We start from the raw sequence: 18,817 nt of genomic DNA on the forward strand, positions 1-18,817 counted from the left end.
CTGAGACTATCTACACTCCCTTCCCTAGGCTCATCATCCACCAAGTCCTTCTCTTTGGTAAATACTGATGCAAAGTACTCATTTAGTACCTTGCCCATTTCCTCTGGCTCCACACATAGATTCCCTCCTCTGTCCTTGAGTGGGCCAACCCTTTCCCTGGTTACCCTCTTGCTCTTTATATACAGAGAAAAAGCCTTGGGATTCTCCTTAATCCTGTTTGCCAATGACTTTTCATGACCCCTTCTAGCCTTCCTGACTCCTTGCTTAAGTTCCTTCCTACTGTCTTTATATTCCTCAAGGGCTTCGTCTGTTCCCAGCCTTCCAGCCCTTACGAATGCTTCCTTTTTCTTTTTGACTAGGCTCACAATATCCCGCGTTAGCCAAGGTTCCCGAAACTTGCCAAACTTATCCTTCTTCCTCACAGGTATATGCTGGTCCTGGATTCTAATCAACTGACGTTTGAAAGACTCCCACATGTCAGATGTTGATTTACCCTCAAACAGCCGCCCCCAATCTAAATTCTTCAGTTCCTGCCTAATATTGTTATAATTAGCCTTCCCCCAATTTAGCACCTTCACCCGAGGACTACTCTTATCCTTATCCACAAGTACCTTAAAACTTATGGAATTATGATCACTGTTCCCGAAATGCTCCCCTACTGAAACTTCGACCACCTGGCCGGGCTCATTCCCCAACACCAGGTCCACTACAGCCCCATCCCTAGTTGGACTATCTACATATTGTTTCAAGAAGCCCTCCTGGATGCTCCTTACAAATTCTGCCCCATCCAAGCCCCTAGCACGAAGTGAGTCCCAGTCAGTATTGGGGAAGTTAGAATCACCCACCACTACAACCCTGTTACCTTTACATCTTTCCAAAATCTGTCTACATATCTGCTCCTCTAGCTCCCGCTGGCTGTTGGGAGGCCTGTAGTAAACCCCCAACATCGTGACTGCACCCTTCCTATTCCTGAGCTCCACCCATATTGCCTCGCTGCATGACCCCGCCGAGGTGTCCTCCCGCAGTACAGCTATGATATTCTCCTTAACCAGTAATGCAACTCCCCCACCCCTTTCACATCCCCCTCTATCCCGCCTGACGCTTCTAAATCCTGGAACATTTAGCTGCCAATCCTGTCCTTTCCTCAACCAAGTCTCTGTAATAACGACAACATCATAGTTCCAAGTACTAATCCAAGTTCTAAGTTCATCTGCCTTACCTGTTATACTTCTCGCATTGACACAAATGCACTTCAGACCACCAGTCCCGCTGTGCTCCGCAACATCTCCCTGCCTGCTATTCCTCTTAGTCTTACTGGCCTTATTTACTAGTTCCCCCTCATTTATTTCACCTGCTGTCTTACTGCTCTGGTTCCCACCCCCCTGCCACACTAGTTTAAACCCTCCCGAGTGACGCTAGCAAACCTCGCAGCCAGGATATTTGTGCCCCTCCAGTTTAGATGCAACCCGTCCTTCTTGTACAGGTCCCACCTGTCTCTGAAGAGATCCCAATGATCCAGATATCTGAAACCCTCCCTCTACACCAGCTGTTCAGCCACATGTTTAGCTCCACTATCTTCCTATTTCGAGCCTCACTGGCACGTGGCACAGGGAGTAATCCCGAGATTAAAACCCTAGAGATCCTGTGTTTTAACTTTCTACCTAACTCCCTAAACTCCCCCTGCAGGACCTCATCACTCTTCCTGCCTATGTCATTGGTACTGATGTGGACCACAACCTCTGGCTGTTCACCCTCCCCCTTCAGAATGCCTCCTGTCCGTTCAGAGACATCCTTGACCCTGGCACCAGGGAGGCAACATACCATCCTGGAGTCTCTTCCACGTCCATAGAAGTGCCTATCTGTGCCCCTGACTATAGAGTCCCCTATAACTATTGCTCTTCTGCGCTTTGTCCCTCCCTGCTGAACAACAGTGCCAGCCGTGGTGCCACTGCTCTGGCTGCTGCTGCTGTTTTCCCCTGATAGGCCATCCCCCCCAACAGTATCCAAAACTGTATACTTGTTGGAGAGGCAGGGATTAATCAGGGATAGTCAGCATGGCTCTGTCAGGGAGAGATCGTGTCTAACTAACTTGATTGAATTTTGAGGCGGTGACTAGACATATAGATGAGGGTAAAGTAGTTGATAAGGTCTCCATGGACTTCAGTAAGGCTTTTGATAAGGTCCCGCATGGGAGACTGGTCAAGAAGATAAGAGCCCATGGGATCCAGGGAAATTTGGCAAAGTGGATCCAAAATTGGCTTAGTGGCAGGAGGCAGAGAGTGATGGTTGAGGGTTGTTTATGCGAGTGGAAGCCTGTGACCAGTGGTGTACCACAGGGATCGGTGCTGGGACCCTTGCTGTTTGTAGCGTACATTAATGATTTAGACGTGAATATAGGAGGCATGATAAGTAAGTTTGCAGATGACACGAAAACTGGTGTCATAAATTGTGAGGAGGAAAGCCTTAGATTACAGGACGATATAGATGGGCTGGTAAGATGGGCAGAGCAGTGGCAAATGGAATTTAATCCTGAGAAGTGTGAGGTGAGGCATTTTGGGAGGACTAACAAGGCAAGGGAATATACAATGGATGGTAGAACCCTAGGAAGTACAGAAGGTCAGAGGAACCTTGGTGTACTTGTCCATAGATCACTGAAGGCAGCAGCAGGTAGATAAGGTGGTTAGGAAGACATATGGGATACTTGCCTTTATTAGCCAAGGTATAGAATATGAGCAGGCAGGTTATGATGGAGCTGTATAAAACGCCAGTTCGGCCACAACTGGAGTACTGTGTACAGTTTCGGGCACCACACTATAGGAAGGATGTGATTGCACTGGAGAGGGTGCAGAGGAGATTCACCAGAATGTTGCCTGGGCTGGAGCATTTCAGCTATGAAGAGAGACTGAAAAGGCTAGGGTTGTTTTCCTTCGAACAGAGAAGGCTGAGGGGGGACATGATTGAGGTATACAAAATTATGAGGGGCATTGATAGGTTAGATAGGAAGAAACTTTTTCCATTAGTGGAGGGGTCAATAACCAGGGGGCATAGATTTAAGCTAAGGGGCAGGAGGTTTAGAGGGATTTGAGAAAAAAAAATTTCACTCAGAGGGTGGTTGGAATCTGGAACACACTGCCTGAAGAGGTGGGAGAGGCAGGAACCCTCACAACATTTAAGTAGTATTTAGGTGAGCACTTGAAACACCATAGCATACAAGGCTATTGGCCAAGTGCTGGAAAATAGGATTAGAATAGTTAGGTGCTTGATGGCCGCACGGACACGATGGGCCGAAGGGCCTGATTCTGTGCTGCATAATTCTATGACTATGTATGCCACAGGGATCAGTGCTGGGGCCTCAACTTTTTATGATTTATATAAACGTCTTGGATGAAGGGACCTAAGGTATAGTTGCTAAATTTGCTGAAGACACAAAGATAGGTAGGAAAGTAACTTGTGAAGAGGACATAAGGAGGGTACAAAGGGATATAGATAGGTTAAGCGAGTGGGCAAAGATCTGACAAATGGGGTATAATGTGGGAAAATGTGAAATTGTCCATTTTGGCAGGAAGAATAAAAAAGCATATTACCTAAATGGTGAGAGATTGCAGAGCTATGAGATGCAGAGGGATCTGTGTGTCCTAGTGCATGAATCGCAAAAAGTTAGTATGCAGGTACAGCAAGTAATTAGGAAAGTTAATAGAATGTTATTTATTACAAGGGAAATTGAATACAAAAGTATGGAGGAGGTTATGCTTCAGTTATACAGGGCATTGGTGAGACCACATCAGAAGTACTGTGTACAGTATTGGTCTCCTTATTGAAGGATGTAAATGCATTGGAAGTAGTTCAAAGAAGGTTTACTGTACTAATACCTGGAATAGGCGGGTGGTTTTATGAGGAAAAGTTTGATAGGTTAGGCTTGTATCTGCTAGAGTTTAGCAGAGTAAGCAGCGACTGATTGAAACATACAAGATGCTGATGGGTCTCGACAGGGTGAATGTGGAAAGGATGTTTCCTCTTGTGGGAGAATCTCGAACTGGGGGTCACTGCTTAAAAATAAGGGGTCGCCCATTTAAGACAGAGATGAGGAGACATTTTTCCTCTCAGAGGGTCATTAGTCTTTGGAATTCTCTTCCTCAAAAGGCAGTGGAAGCAGAGTCTTTGAATATTTTTAGGGCAGAGGTAGATAGATTCTTGATAAGCAAGGGGGTGAAAGGTTATTGGGGGTAGGCAGAAATGTGAGGTAGAGGTTACAATCAGATCAGCCATGATCGTATTGAATGGCAGAGCAGGCTCAAGGGGCCGAGTGGCCTACTCGTGCTTCGTATGTTCGTACATTTGCTAATATTATTTTAAGTTAGAAGTGGAGTGTTTTCCCTCAAGCTATTAATTCCACAGCAACATAAAAAAAAAATGTAATTTCAATATGATTGTCATGATGTCAAAAATAACACTTATGTTAAGGTCTAAATGGGTGGTGGGGGGGGGGCCTTTACTCAATTAGGGGAAAGTTTAAGTAAAACTAAAAAAAAAAAACCCCAGTAAAGTCTACTTTTACATCAAGGATTCTGCTGTTCTACAATTTGCACAGAGATGTACCACATAGAGCACTGAGATCAATCATGTGATAATCTGGGCAGTGATGCTGGTTGAGGGACAAGGTAACTGGGAGAATAGCAGTATGGAAATTTTACATTTACCTGAGAGCAGACAAGACCTCAGTATAACGTCTCATCCAAAAAGCAGCACCTCAAGACAGTGCAGCACTCCCTAAATGCTGCACTGGCCTGTCAGTCTAAAATATGTCTGGACTGGGGCTTTAACAATTCGTGTAATGAAGCACTATCCTAGGCATTTTAAAGATCGTCTTATTAAAAAGTTAAGCAAGTGAATTAATTGGCTTCCTTCAACGTACTATAGCTGTAACATATCTCCCACAGTGAGTGGTTTGATGTTAGGTCATTTGAGCACTTGGAAACATTATTGCTGACCTACGTATTGTAACCTAGGTGCTCAGAGCAACACCCACTCAGAATCATACCACGAGTGGCAGTTGCAAAACTGTGGGTATTGTCCGCCTCCACTAACAGACGTACAAAAACAAAAATGGATGCACAACTGTGCAAAAAAAAATGTACTTTTGCCACACTTTACCACAAAGTTTTTAATTTTGATATGAAACAAACCAGAATTAAAAATCTACACTTTTTAATGGCCTTTAAATCACTATGTAACCTCTAATTTTTTTTTTTAAGTAAGCATAAAAAACACGACAACTTAAATGTCAACATGATTTTCAAAATTAATAGTTGAATATTCATCATATTTTTATAAAAAAGGAACTGACTTCTGTCTGGTAAAGTTTGGTATAGCCCATTGCATTAGAGGACATGTGGAAAATCTACAACCTGACAATTGCTTCAGCAAAGTGCTGTCTCATTCATGGAGTCATTACAGCACAGAAGGAGATCATTCGACCCACTGAGTCCATGTTGGCTCTCTGTCGAGCACTTCAGTTAGACCCATTCCCCTGCACTATCCCCATAAATCCTGCAAGTTTATTTCCCTCAAGTGCCCATCCAATTTCCTTTCAAAATCATGAATCGTCTCTGCTTCCACCACCATTGTAGACAGCGAGTGCCAGGTCATTACCATTCGCTGTGCAAAAGTTATTCCTCATGCATCGTTTGCTTTAAACCTTATATCTACGTCACCTAGTCTTTGTACCATTAACTAAGGGCAACAGCTTTTCTTTGTTATGATTTAAATATTTTTGATGCAAACACACATCAAAACAGAAGAGTACAAAAGCCAAATAGCGGGAATGCTGGAAATCTGGGGGGGAAAAAAACGGAAAGTGCTGGAAATACTTGGCAGGTCAGGCCGTATCTGTGGAGAGCAAAGCAGAGCTGACATTTCAGGTCGATGACTTTTCATCAGAAGAGTAACTGACTCATGATACTAGGGAATAACAGTGAATAGGATAAATCAGTTCAAAAAACAACTCTGCCTGAGCACGTGTCGGCACGCTCGCCAGTGTGTGTGTGTGCAGGGATATCACGTGAAGGTATCGGAGCTCAATTGAAAATGATAGACTAATGGCTTTTTCCTCTTCATAAAAATTGTGAGCTATGTTGTGTTTACTTCAACTGATCATCTGCATTACCTGTATCCAGATAGATAGAACTCTGAAAACAAATACATTAGGTCAGAGTTGGATCAATTGAGAATCCACTCCCAAAGTTCATCCCATGCCAAACATATACTTCACTGAGGACAGTTTCCCCTTTGCCACCCTTCATCTCATTTCCTTCCTATTTTAACCACTCTTTAGGTTATCCTGTGCCTACACCATTTCCCCAAATGAGAGTTGGCCAATGTTGAGTCAATGTTGTTTCAGCCAGTTTCTAGATATGAGAACATGCTCCAAGGTTGAACCTCTGTTCAATGTTTCCATTCTCTCCCCTATAGGGAAGCATCTTGACTTAACTCCATTCCTGCCTTCGATTGATAACCAAACCAGCATTGTGGGGACAAAAGCAAAATACTGTGAATGCTGGAATTCAGAAACAAAAACTGAAAATGCTGGAAATACTCAACAGGTTTGACCTTTCACCAGAACTGAGTGATAAAAGTTCTAATGAAAGGTCATCAACATTGTGGGGAATTACAAGCATCCACACCTTATCATTTCATGAAACAGATAGTCTATATACTAGCACACTGCCTTACCAGACCTCTCCTCTCTTTAAAAAAAAAGAGATTTTTTCCACCAGGGCATGAACTTCCTCTGTCACTCTTTTTAAATACAAACCTTGCTAGATTATTCACCCTCTGCAGCTAAATGGGGAAGCAAACATGTGACCTGTCAATCCCATCTTCAGTTCTCCAGTTGGAAAAGTAGGACAGTGAACTGCCAATTGTCCCTCACTGCTGTGATGCTGCTAAAAGAGGCGCAACATGTTTTTGCTCCAATATGCTGACAATCCAAACCAGTCTCCTTTACTGTAGATGTGGTTTCACAGCTGCTCTTTGTCTCTCTGCACTGTAGAAGACAGGTTTCAACCACCAATTTATTTTTCTTAAGATAAGAACACATTATTTGTCAAGACTTGTGCTCTATGAAGAAATGGCTACTGTCAGCTGAACTTAATGGAGGAAATTAAAACACAAAACACTTCGTACTTTTCGCTGCTCTTCAAGTCGTAATCGTTCCTCGTCTCTTTTCCTGTCTTCATCTCTCTTCAGTTGCAATTTTCGTCGTTCCTCTCGATCTGCTTCTTCAACCTTTATATGAAATAAAATAAAATTGGAGCAGATCAGAGTCGGATCAATTCAGAAATAGCCTCAGAGCTCATCCTGGCCGAACTACATAAAGAATTTGATTGACAAAGTTCTTACTGACTTGCGTGGCACAGTGTTTCCTAAATATACATTTGAAAACCACCTCACTTGTTTTTGTAGACATTATGGGCTGGATTTTACGTTGGGCGGACGGGAGCTGGCCACCGACGTAAAAGACGGTGGTGAACCCGCTTCCGCCTAGCCTGGGGATCCGTCCCGCATTTTACAGGTCCCCAGGCTTTAATTGTTCCATGGCGGGACTTCCATCCGCTTGAGGGAGGAAGTCCCGCCTCATTGAGCTGCAGGCCGGCAGCTCTTAGTCCCAGCAGTGGCCACTGCTCCCAGTGGCGCTGCTGGGACTGCAGCCCAGCTGACCGAAGAGGATGCCCGGGAGCCGGGATCCAAGGTGAGCTTTGGTTGCCTCGCTGGGGGTAATCGGTCGGGCCCCGGTGAGGCAAGAGTGGTCGTTTGGGGGGGAATAGGGGCATCTTGGTTCCTGGGGGTGGTTGGGGAAGCGGGGGCGGCCCTCAATCGGGCACCCTGTGCCCAATTGTCAGGGCCCACCCCCAGGGCGCTGAGAGGCCGCCAGCTTTTACCGGGCGGCCTTTTCAGGCTCCAGGGCACCCACTTGCCATGGGTAAAATCCATGTGGAGGTGGGCGAAGGCCCTTAAGTGGCCGTTAATTGGCAACTTAGGGCCTTGATTGGCCTGGGGCGGGCGACCCGTTTATTGCCCCCACCCTATGTAAATTGGGACGGAGGCACGAGGGCTCAGGAAGGCCTCCCGGAGCCTCCTACTCCATTTTACCTCCCCACCCCACCACCACCACCATCCGGCTCGCTGGGATGGTGTAAAATTCTGGCCTATGATTCGGCAGAATAAATGTACAATAGAGAGACAAATGTAGCAGAATCTGCTTTATTACGTTCCAGAGAAAACCTCACTTTATTATGTATAAATGGATACACAGTCTGATAGCTTATCAACTGAATTCTCTGGCTGACATTCTAATCAACATGTAATTTTGAATAACCTAGTCTTGAGTCAGGTAGATAGCGGCACTGCCTTCCTTTTTGTTAGCCTGTTGACTCTATTGCAGACAGTTATCCAGGTAGAAATGGTCCCCAGTGTAAAACTGATTATTCAGGGGTCTTCAATAGAAGAGCATGATAAAACATATAATATAATTTATATAAGTGGCCCAAGACACTAAAAATGCAAAGTTCAAGCTCAGTTCTTCCACATCACTGCACACAGATTACAACTTTGGGCAGAGAATCTATTTTGAGAGTAAATAATTAATTCTGTTAAAAGGATAGTCACCCGATCATCTGCATTCCCCCTCTTTATTTTTGACACAAAGGCAGCTAGGTCATAAAAGTTTAATTTTACATCACACTTAAACTATTTTACCAACTGATATTCCATCATAGTCAAATAATATTGCAATATCCTCCCCCTCATCCAATCGTTACAGATGCAGTGTCCCACTTGTTCTTCTGAAGGGCTTTTAATCATTGTCCAACATGTTTATACTAGGGGTCTCTCTTTTGATGAATTCCTTAAAACGGTTGACCTAAAATACTTGCTTAAACCAAATCAATGAGGTAGAGTTACAGCCCTATTTCTTTCCACGTTGCATGCAAACTATTCCCCTGGGATTGAAACTCAATAACAGGCAGAGGAAGACTCGAAACTGTGAGTCAAAACATCCTACAAGAGTTTCCACAGACCATAGAAGATAAAAAAAGCAGTTTGCCAGTGGTTTGTTTAACTTGGACCACTGTAGAGCTGTTCTGTGGACCATCACACCATGTTAACACCAGTACCACAGGCTCACTTATCTCAAAAGCAGAACTCTAGACGCTAGAATTTAATAAGCTCGCCGCCGTTCTTAGCGGCGAGCTTGAAAGAAGGCGCGGCGCACATGCGACTTGTCCACTGCTGAGCCCCCGCGATATTTCACATGGGAGCTGACTTAAATGGAGGGGGCAGAACGGCTGCCTCCGATGATGTAGAGGGGGGCAACTGCTCTGTCCCCGGCAATGGCATCCGGTACCATTTTTAAAGGGCTTCAAGCTCTTCAGGTAATTATAATATTTAAAGGTACCACTGCAATTATAAGTGGAAATGAAATTTAAATGTAACTTTGAAACTCCTCTCCCACCCCCACCCCAACTGAGTAAACAATAAATAAAATGACCCTTCCCCCAAAAAATCCACCTTTCACTATGACTAACTTTCAACCCCCAACTTCAGCACCTTTGACCCTCAACTCCTTCCCACCATTCCCATCACCAATCAGAATGGTTTTCACCGTTTCTCCCCCGCACCACCACCACCCCCCCCACCCCCAAACCCACCCAGAAAATTTCAGTCCTCACCCCTCCCCACCAATGTCACGCCTCGTGTACTTCTGTTCGGACATCCGAAGACGTGAGAATTCTGGCCACCAGCTGGAATTTCAGCATGGGACGGCCATGGGGTTAAGGTAAAGTAATTTGTATTTATTTAATTTGATTTTAATATTAAAATGAAGGCCCCACTGGGGCCGCACCGAGTCCTCACTGCACCCAATAAAATGCAGCGGTGCCTTCCCAGCGTCGGGGGTTATGGTGGGCCTCTCCCGGAAATATTAACCCCCACCCTCCCAACCGCCACCACGACCCCCAAATTCAGCGGTCTGGTAAAATTCAGCCCAAAGAGTCTATGATTCTGCTATTGGGATACGGTAGCCCTGTTTAGAAGTGTACATGGAGGGAGAAGATGCATAAACTGCCTCTCTTACATAACCCAAATTATAGAACTTAACAGTTAATTGGGGTTGGAGGCCAGGGAGTGAGAGGTGGTGGGCGGGGTGAGAGAGGGTGTTGGTCGTAATTGGTCTCAGTAGCCTTGAGCTCTAAAAAGGAAGGCAGAGTTAATATTGGCCAAGGCTCCCAGAAACATCTGTTCCAAGTACTTGCAGAGAAGTAGGAACCTGGTGTACTTATCTCTATCATGGCCCACAGACACCAAGAACACCTTTAGTGCCTACACCATTGCCCTTACTGAAGTCAGCAAACTAGGCACAGATCTTTGTTTCTGCAACTCTGCTTTACGCTACAGATTGTACTTGCCAACTGAGCACTTCGGGGAACCTGTGAAAAATGCATAGTTTGATGCATCATTTACAAATTGGAATCACTTGCTCATTAGGCCACTAAACTTAAATACAATGTCAACTGGCTAATGCAATGCAAGCGATAGAAATAAAAAAAAACAACTGTGTCTAACCTCTCTTTGTGCTTTCCGCTGTTCTTTCTCTTCCAATTTCCGCTGCTTTTTGGCTCCAATTTTGCCTTGCGATTGAAATTCTGCACTATCTTTTTCTGCTTCCACTTCTTCAACTGTGCAGCAAACAGAAAACAAATACATGTGATCTAAATTTTGAACTGCAAATGGAGAACACTTTCAAACATCCAAATGCACCCTACCACAATGCAAAGCAAAATGAGTTCTTGGATTAACAACCTTATATTAGCATTTTTCTAACAGAAGTACAAAACTGGCCTTAGGATAATAATGATTGCATGACATGACAAATTGTTAAATGTTAAAAGAAAATATAAGTATATTGGGCATGGTTTTGGAGCATGCAGCAAAATAATGTTTTAAACAGGGCACTGTAACTACAGAAATTGCTCGTATCCACCCCATGGGACTTGCAGCAAAAATTATTGATTGAAGTGCACAACATTTCCAGATTATAGTCAATATATTATATGGGTCTCACTTAAAAAAGACTGCAAAGTCATTGCTGTACTTTTGTTTAGGTGTTACATCAGACAATCTGAAAAGGGCTTAACGTAAAGCTGTGTTTGCTGATGTAATAACTAAACTTCTCATTTCCACGGTCTGAATAACCCTATTCCATTACTGGATCTCTGCACCTCTGCTTCACTCATCTGTCATCCTAAGGGATATATATCCATAGAAGTATATTGGCTTCTATTTTATACAAACCAACAGTAACAGTACTAACAATTTGTTTTTCACATCCTGTGCATTATTTACCTGTGAAACTGAGTATTTTGCATTGCATTTGTACTTTTTAGACACAGCATACAATTGGAAAATGATTAATTTAAAGCAATGTTTACTCACTCCATAACTAAAAGGGACTTTCTCATTTCCATGGCCTGAATAACTCCAATATACTCTTATGGGCAAATGCACTCAGGTAAACAAATGAGTTGAGATGTGCTGCAGAGGGGCAGTAATGGAGTAACAGGATTATTCAGACAACAGAAATGAGAATGTCTCTTTTAGTTTAGCTTTAAATTAAGTCAATATTTTCTCATATGTCATTTCCTTAAGTTCTGGGACCAGGTATGTAGCTCTTCTTCTCTGTACTCCCTTCAACAACTGAGCATCATTTTTCAAATCGGTAGAACAAAACTGCATGCAATACTCCAGCTGTGGACCCACTAAGGCCAAATACAATTTTAAAATGGCCTCTCTGGACTTATAATGCAGCCCAGCATTCTGCTTATTTTTTTTAAAAAAAGGAAAACAGCCTAGGAACATTGTGTTAATAGTTATACTGACTCTCCAGCTCTGATAACTGAAGTAGATTTCCATTTAGCACATCATGCACATTAATCTCTCTGCCACATCTAATAACCTGCCAGTTCCCTGTATTAAATTGGATCTGCCATTTCTTGGTCTTTAAAATTAATGCACATTGACATTCATCATTTGCCACTGATCCCAATTCATTATTGTTCACCAATTTGGGCAGAATCCCTTCCTCTAATCATTTATAAAAATTAAGCAGGCCCAACACTGAACCTTCTGGTATTCCACTGGTAACTGCCAACCAGATACCTGCCCATGCACTACTACACACCGCTGTATACCAAAAACAATTGGCCAATCCATTTTAATACATTGCCATCTATCCCATGGGCTAAGGGAATTTTTAATGAGGTCATGCTGATTCGATTGATTAGAACAGTGAGTAGTTGAGCCACACAGACCAGGGAAGTCTGGATTCAATCCTCTGTCTGTGCAAAGTTAGCTAATTGTATCTGGAGAGGAAGCAGGGACACAATTTTTTCAGAGGCCTGGATTAAGGAGATGAAAATGACTGTTCCCGATCACTGTCCAGTAACCCTATTAAAAGTTCACCTACGTGGATACTGGACAGGTTTGACTGTGATGCCAATAACAGTTGGCTAGCCTACCAACATTCATTGTGTAGGCTCACACATTAAGAATAGCCATTTAGTTGATGTGCAAGAGGGTGAGTGATGCACAGAAAACTTTATCCCAGTTGGGGGTCGACATCTTCAAGAGAGGACTAGAGGAGAAATGTCACATTACCATTTCCAGTTTTCCCTCTCTCCTCCCCATCCAAACCACCAGTAGAGAGCATCCTGACAGCCTGGGTACCATGTCATAAATGGCCACAGTAGTTTGTTTTAGGTTGGCCAAAACAGAGTACATTTTGTTGAAATCAAAAAGAAAAAGTACTTGTATTAGACTCAGTAGCTGAGGTACTGAAGCTACACTGCCAACAGACCCTTGATAATCCTGTCCCTAAAGATGAGTTACCATATTTATTTCAAGCACAGGCGTTTCTATCACTATAGAAAAGATTGAACTCTACAAGGAGACAACTAGTTCATTGAAATCTTTGACCCTTATTCTTAACTCAGTTCTTGCTTTCATGTTAGGCAATTATTTTTTAAATCGATAAAGTAATTTTTCAAGTTGGCAGAGAATGAGCACTGACCCAGGAATGTTCTGCCCTCACTGAGCTATCAAAGTGAATAATCCCAGAAGATTCGATAATTTTCATAGCAAGAGGGGAACAATAGGACCCAAACTGCTTTTGTATGCTTCATAGCCAGATGAATGTACAGATTTAAGATCATCCTATCCTCCACAGTGACTGCAGAATTTTGTGTGGGAATGTAAAAATAGGAATGCTGTATTTTTTTTTAAATGCAATAATCTATATAGAAATGTTGAAGGAGAACAGCAAAAAAAAGAGAAACACAGAAAATGGAAAAATAAGCAGCGGAGAGAGAAATAGGAGAAAATTTGCAAGCTATAGATAAAGGAACAGGTTAGCAAAGAAAGATAGCAATAGACAAAAGTATAAGAAAAAGGGGGAGGGGCAGGAGATGCAGTTGTGCATAAAGAGGGTTAAGGATAATTGTATGTTAGGCACTTACCACCTCCCTAAATTGAAGTTAACTTGTGTTCAAAGTATAATAAACACAAATCTTGGTTTCTCATTAAGTGTCTACAAAATTAAATAGCTAAATGTAATCGGGGAGGGGGGGGGGGAAACAATTATCTCAACCAATAATTTTACAGAACACATAACCCCAGGTGTCTATCTGCATACACATAAAATGTCTAAGGTAAAGCATAAGGCACATATAATTAACCTGAGCTGAGAGGCTAAGAGCAGAAACAGTGTGGCATCTAAAATGCAGTACAAAGTTGTACAAGCTGACATTATGTCCCATCTTTAATAATGGTTTCATTACCCAAGTACAGTACACTGTAAGCCCACAGCTGTAAGTATGAGAATGGGTGGGTTGTGAAATGCAGGCAACTGTTGCAGTTACTGACTAAAATAAGTAAATGAAAATCCTTGTACTGAATGACTAACGGCTGGAAGCTGCCTTACTAGCAACTCATCCAAAAATATAACACGAGCTCAAAGCTCATGCAAATTATTTTTTGTGAATAATCATTTTTCAGTAAACATTTTCCTAGCTAACAGCTGCCCACTGTTGTTTCCAGTTGATGGAATAAAAAGGCAGTGAGGGAGTTGATGCAGCCAATCTACGTGACCTTGTTTTGCGAACAAGTCATCAGTTACTCAGAAGTACCGCCTATATAAACAATATTATATTCATACAATGAAAATGCATCAGTGGAGATTCTTTACTCAGCAATTCCACGTGCTCATTCAGCCAGCCTACAGTCTCAACTATCAACAACAGTCATCACCTGGAAAATGTGTGTTGAAATTGCCATTTGTTAGCACAGAACACCCTCTAGAGTGCTCAGAATTAACATAGGCTATTACCAAATCATGTCGCAACTCCATAACTTTTCCTTCACTCTGTTACAGTTACTGAGATTCCTACATTCCAACATAACATTTAAGTTACATTCAGTATCCACTTATTAAATAGAATGGGTAAAAATGCAAGTTTATCTTTCATGGGTTGAAACAATTTTTTTTGTCACTCGTATTTCTTAGGTCAGAGCAAAATCACAAGACAGATAAACAAATCAACTGTTGCCAGGCACCTTCCCCCGACAATCAGGACATATAGAATGTCAGCCCAGATTGGCCTGGCCTTCCATTTTCCCCACCCTCTAGCAAAGTATTTTGGTTCCCCTGCTCATTAACTGCACAATAGCTCTTCTCAACAGATACAATCCATTGATGCCAATTTACCCCAACTGTTTCACATATTCAATCTCACATGAAGGCAAGTTTGTCTAATCTCTGACTTTGCTCAAGGTTTGTGGTATTTTAATTCTTGTAAATTTAGTAAATTTTATTTTTGACACCAGCAAGTCCATCTCTAGTTGCCTTGAGGGCATTGAGAGTTAACCACACAGTATAGGACGACAGTCACATGTAGTCCAGACTAGGTAGGGGTGGCACGATTCCTTCCCTGAAGAACTTGAGTGAACCAGTTGAGATGTTAACAACAATCCAGAAGCTTTTCTTTCTTGGTGCTAGCCCACAAATCACCAGATTTATTGCCACAGTAGGATTTGAGGTCACTAGATTACTAGTCTGTTACCACAACCACTAGCCCAGCATATTATAATTTTAATGAATCTTTCCACTTGATTATACAAAATGTAATCTTTGCATCACATAGTAACCACTTGCATGGGCTAAAACACATCAAGCACACAGCACTGAAACAGGCAGCACTTAGGAGTTTAATCAACAATGTGGCCACCAGATAATAGTACTGTGAGCCTCTTGGGGCCCCCCACATCTCTCCTAAGTCGTAATAAAGAACTAGTATAGCTAAAGATTTGAAACCAAAGACTTGCCCGACTACTCTAAAATTCAAGAAAATGAGTCTTTCCTTCCTTCTACAACCTGCACAGTTTTAAAACTCAAATCACAAAGTGCCATGATTTGGAGTATCTTCTTTCCTCCATCATACTTTTGCACAGAATGGACCTGAGCTGTTCACATTGGTTAATCAATAAAAACAGATTGGTATTTCTTTCCGGCACCTGTCAATTTGCAGAACTCAAAGCATGCCCCATTTAAAAAAGAGAGAAATTATCACAGTTATATTTGTGCTGAAAAATTACCTTGGGCTTCCTGTTCAGCTTCCAGAATTCTCCGAGCCAGAAATCTGTTCCTGAGATTGCGTCGTATCCTAGGCGCACCTGCCGGTCGGTCTTCATTAAAAGGCTGAGGCCTTCCAACAGCAGCCGCTACATTTCGCTGTTGGTTCCGATCCGCTTGGGTGGCAAAGAAAAAGGACAAAAATCGTTAAAAACAGCATACCATCCATATCAAATACTCTTAAATTGTACAGGTATAAGAGAGAAATGAATGATCAGATCTGAATGCTGGCAAGCTATCTAAATTCAACAAAAGATCAAGAGCTCACATGTAAACTCAAAATTATTCTAGGTATTTTTAAAAAATTGATTTATTTTTTGAGATGTAATTTGTTTCATCATCAGCATGTGTAGACTCTCAGGAAAGAGACAAAAGAATGACTGATATGTGACACTACGGGGGCCAGTGAAGCACAAGTATTTTCAGATTAGATTAGATGATGAAAAATTTACAAATGGATAATTGAAATATTTTGTGACTAGTATGTTTAGGGATAGATTTTTCAAATCAATACAAACAGATAACTAGCATCACGCAAAAACAAAATACTGAGTTCTGATGAAAGGTCACAGACCTAAAACGTTAACTGTTTCTCTCTCCAGACCTGCTGAGTATTTTCAGCATTTTCTGTATTTATTTCAGATGATTAGCATGTTGTGTTAGTAATCAGAAAACATTTTCACATTTGTTTCTAGTTTCACCAGTTTCAATTATTCCCACATTTCTCATATGAGAGCATTTTACAATAGTTCTGAAAACCACTCAAATGAGACATTGATTCTTGAAGGCTTTCCAGATGTGAATAAATATATTGTTTAATTTACAGCTTCAACAGGAAAGCATTTTTTTTTATTCATTCATGGGATGTAGGCGTCAATGGCCAGGCCAGCATTTATTGCCCAACCCTAGTTGCCCTTGAGAAGGTGGTGTTGAGCTGCCATCTTGAACCGCTGCAGTCCACCACTGCAGAGTACAACCGCTGTACTCTGGGGAGGGGGGTTAAAAATTCTTTTACAAGAAAAAAAGTGACTTCAATCAAAAGATAAAAAGGTGAACCATCGAAAGAGAATACTAAAGCCTTAGCTCAGAGTAGTACAATTAGAAAACACTGCAAAGACACCTGAGGCACAAATGATCAGATCTAAGGCCTGGCCTCTTGCTATTCAACTGACTCTTCATTTTCGCCAATAAATGACCAGGAACAATGGAAATGCAAAATAAAAATCAGGCAGCCTGTAAAATAGAAGTCCCACCCAAATCCTGCTATACCCCACTCAGCAGATTAATAATACCCATTAATCTATTTCTCAGATGCTGGTGGACCATATTGTCAGTGTTTTCCATTCTTTACTTTACTAACTGCAGTGGTTACCACTGCCTTCCTGTAAATTTTCTAATCGAAATTTCTAGACAGTTCCCTGAAAACGCTGGAATAAAAGTCACATTGAGTTGACACATCTGAATTTTGTCTCTTGTTATGGGTTTTCCTTTTGCAAACATGGCCTTTCAGTGTCAGGGAATTACAGTGTGGTACCTAAGTCATTGAAGGCAACCAGGCCAGCGCTATTTGTCCCAAAGTATCGCATTTGCACCATAGCAGTTCTACTAATTAGAATAGGCAATCTGAAGTTTCTGGTTCTTAAGGTCAAGAAGAATCTTGAGCTACATCCCACTGGCTAAATGTGATGCCATACAGTGGGTAGGTCTGAACATTGAAATTCTCATCTCATGTTTGATTTCTTTGCCTCACTCCTCCCTATCTATGCAACCTCCTTCTCTTGCAACAACTTTTATGTATGTCGTGGCTTTGATGTAATAAAACATCCCAAGACATTTCACAGAGACATTAAAAAGCAAAATATGACAGCAAGCCACATAAGGAGACATCAGAGCTGTATGACCAAAAGCTTGGTTGTAAGGAGTGTCTTTAAGAAGGAAAGCAAGGTAGAAAGATAGAGAGCTAAAGGGAGGGAATTCCAGAGGTTAGGGCTTATGCAGCTGAAGGCACAGCCACCAATGGTGCAGTGACTAAAATCAGGTTAAAATTCAACTCTACAGTCCCTGCTTCCTAATTCCCTATTGCTCAGACTCAATCTCATGTGTAACCCCCATTACACATCAGAATAATGGGCAAGCCATTTAGAACTGAGATGAGGAGGAACTTCTTCACTCAGAGGGTGGTGAATCTTTGGAATTCTCTGCCCAAGAGGGTGGTGGAAGCTCAGTCACTGAGTAAGTTCAAGACAGAGATCAATAAATTTCTAGTTGCTAATGACATCAAGAGATAGTGCAGGAATATGGCATTGAGGTTGGAACATAGGAACAGGAGTAGGCCATTCAGTCCATCAAGCCTGCTCCACCATTCAACGCGATAATGGGTGATCATCCATTTCAGTGCCTTTTTTCCACATTATTCCCATATCCTTTTATGTCATTTGTATTTAGAAATCTGTCAATCTCTGCTTTAAACATACTCAATGACGGAGCTTCCACAGCCCTCTAGGGTGGAGAATTCCAAAGATTCACAACCCTCTGAGTAAAGAAATTTCTCCTCATCTCTGTCCTAAGTGGCTTTCCCCTTATTTTGAAATTGTGTTCCCTGGTTCTAGACTCCCCAACCAGGGGAAACATCATACCTGCATCTACCCCATCTATCCCTTTAAGTATTTTGTAGGTTTCAATGAGATCACCTCTCATTCTTCGAAATTCTAGAGAATATCGGCCCAGATTCCCGAATCTCTCTTCATAAGACAGTTCCGCCACCCCGGGAACAAGTCTGTTGAACCTTCGTTGCACTCTCTCTGTGGCTATAATATCCTTCCTAAGGTAAGGGGACCAAACCTGCACACAGTCTCCAGGTGCGGTCTAACCAAGGTTCTATACAATTGAAGCAAGACTTCGTTACTCCTGTACTCAAATCCTCCTGCGATAAAGGCGAACATACCATTAGCCTTCCTAATTGCTTGCTGCACATGCAGGTTAGCTTTCTGTGACTGATTGATGAGGACACCCAGGTCTTTTTGTACATCAAAATAAAATTAAAATACTGCAGATGCTGGAAATCTGAAACAAAAACAAGAA

The 18,817-nt window shown here is 42.2% G+C and overlaps 1 protein-coding gene across 1 annotated transcript in view; it reads right to left on the bottom strand.

The window, feature by feature from the left end:
* LOC137368854 (DDRGK domain-containing protein 1) overlaps window positions 1-18,817 on the bottom strand; it is a 99,690-nt gene that overhangs the window by 23,835 nt on the left and 57,038 nt on the right. The window contains exons 2-4 of the mRNA XM_068029064.1: window positions 15,700-15,852; window positions 10,618-10,730; window positions 7,183-7,284 (exon numbers count right to left, since the gene is read on the bottom strand). Of these exons, the coding sequence (XP_067885165.1) occupies window positions 7,183-7,284; window positions 10,618-10,730; window positions 15,700-15,852 (368 nt within the window). The remainder of the gene's footprint in view (window positions 1-7,182; window positions 7,285-10,617; window positions 10,731-15,699; window positions 15,853-18,817) is intronic.

Source organism: Heterodontus francisci, chromosome 1, assembly GCF_036365525.1.
Source record: "Heterodontus francisci isolate sHetFra1 chromosome 1, sHetFra1.hap1, whole genome shotgun sequence".
In the NCBI taxonomy this organism is placed as follows: Eukaryota; Metazoa; Chordata; class Chondrichthyes; order Heterodontiformes; family Heterodontidae; genus Heterodontus; species Heterodontus francisci.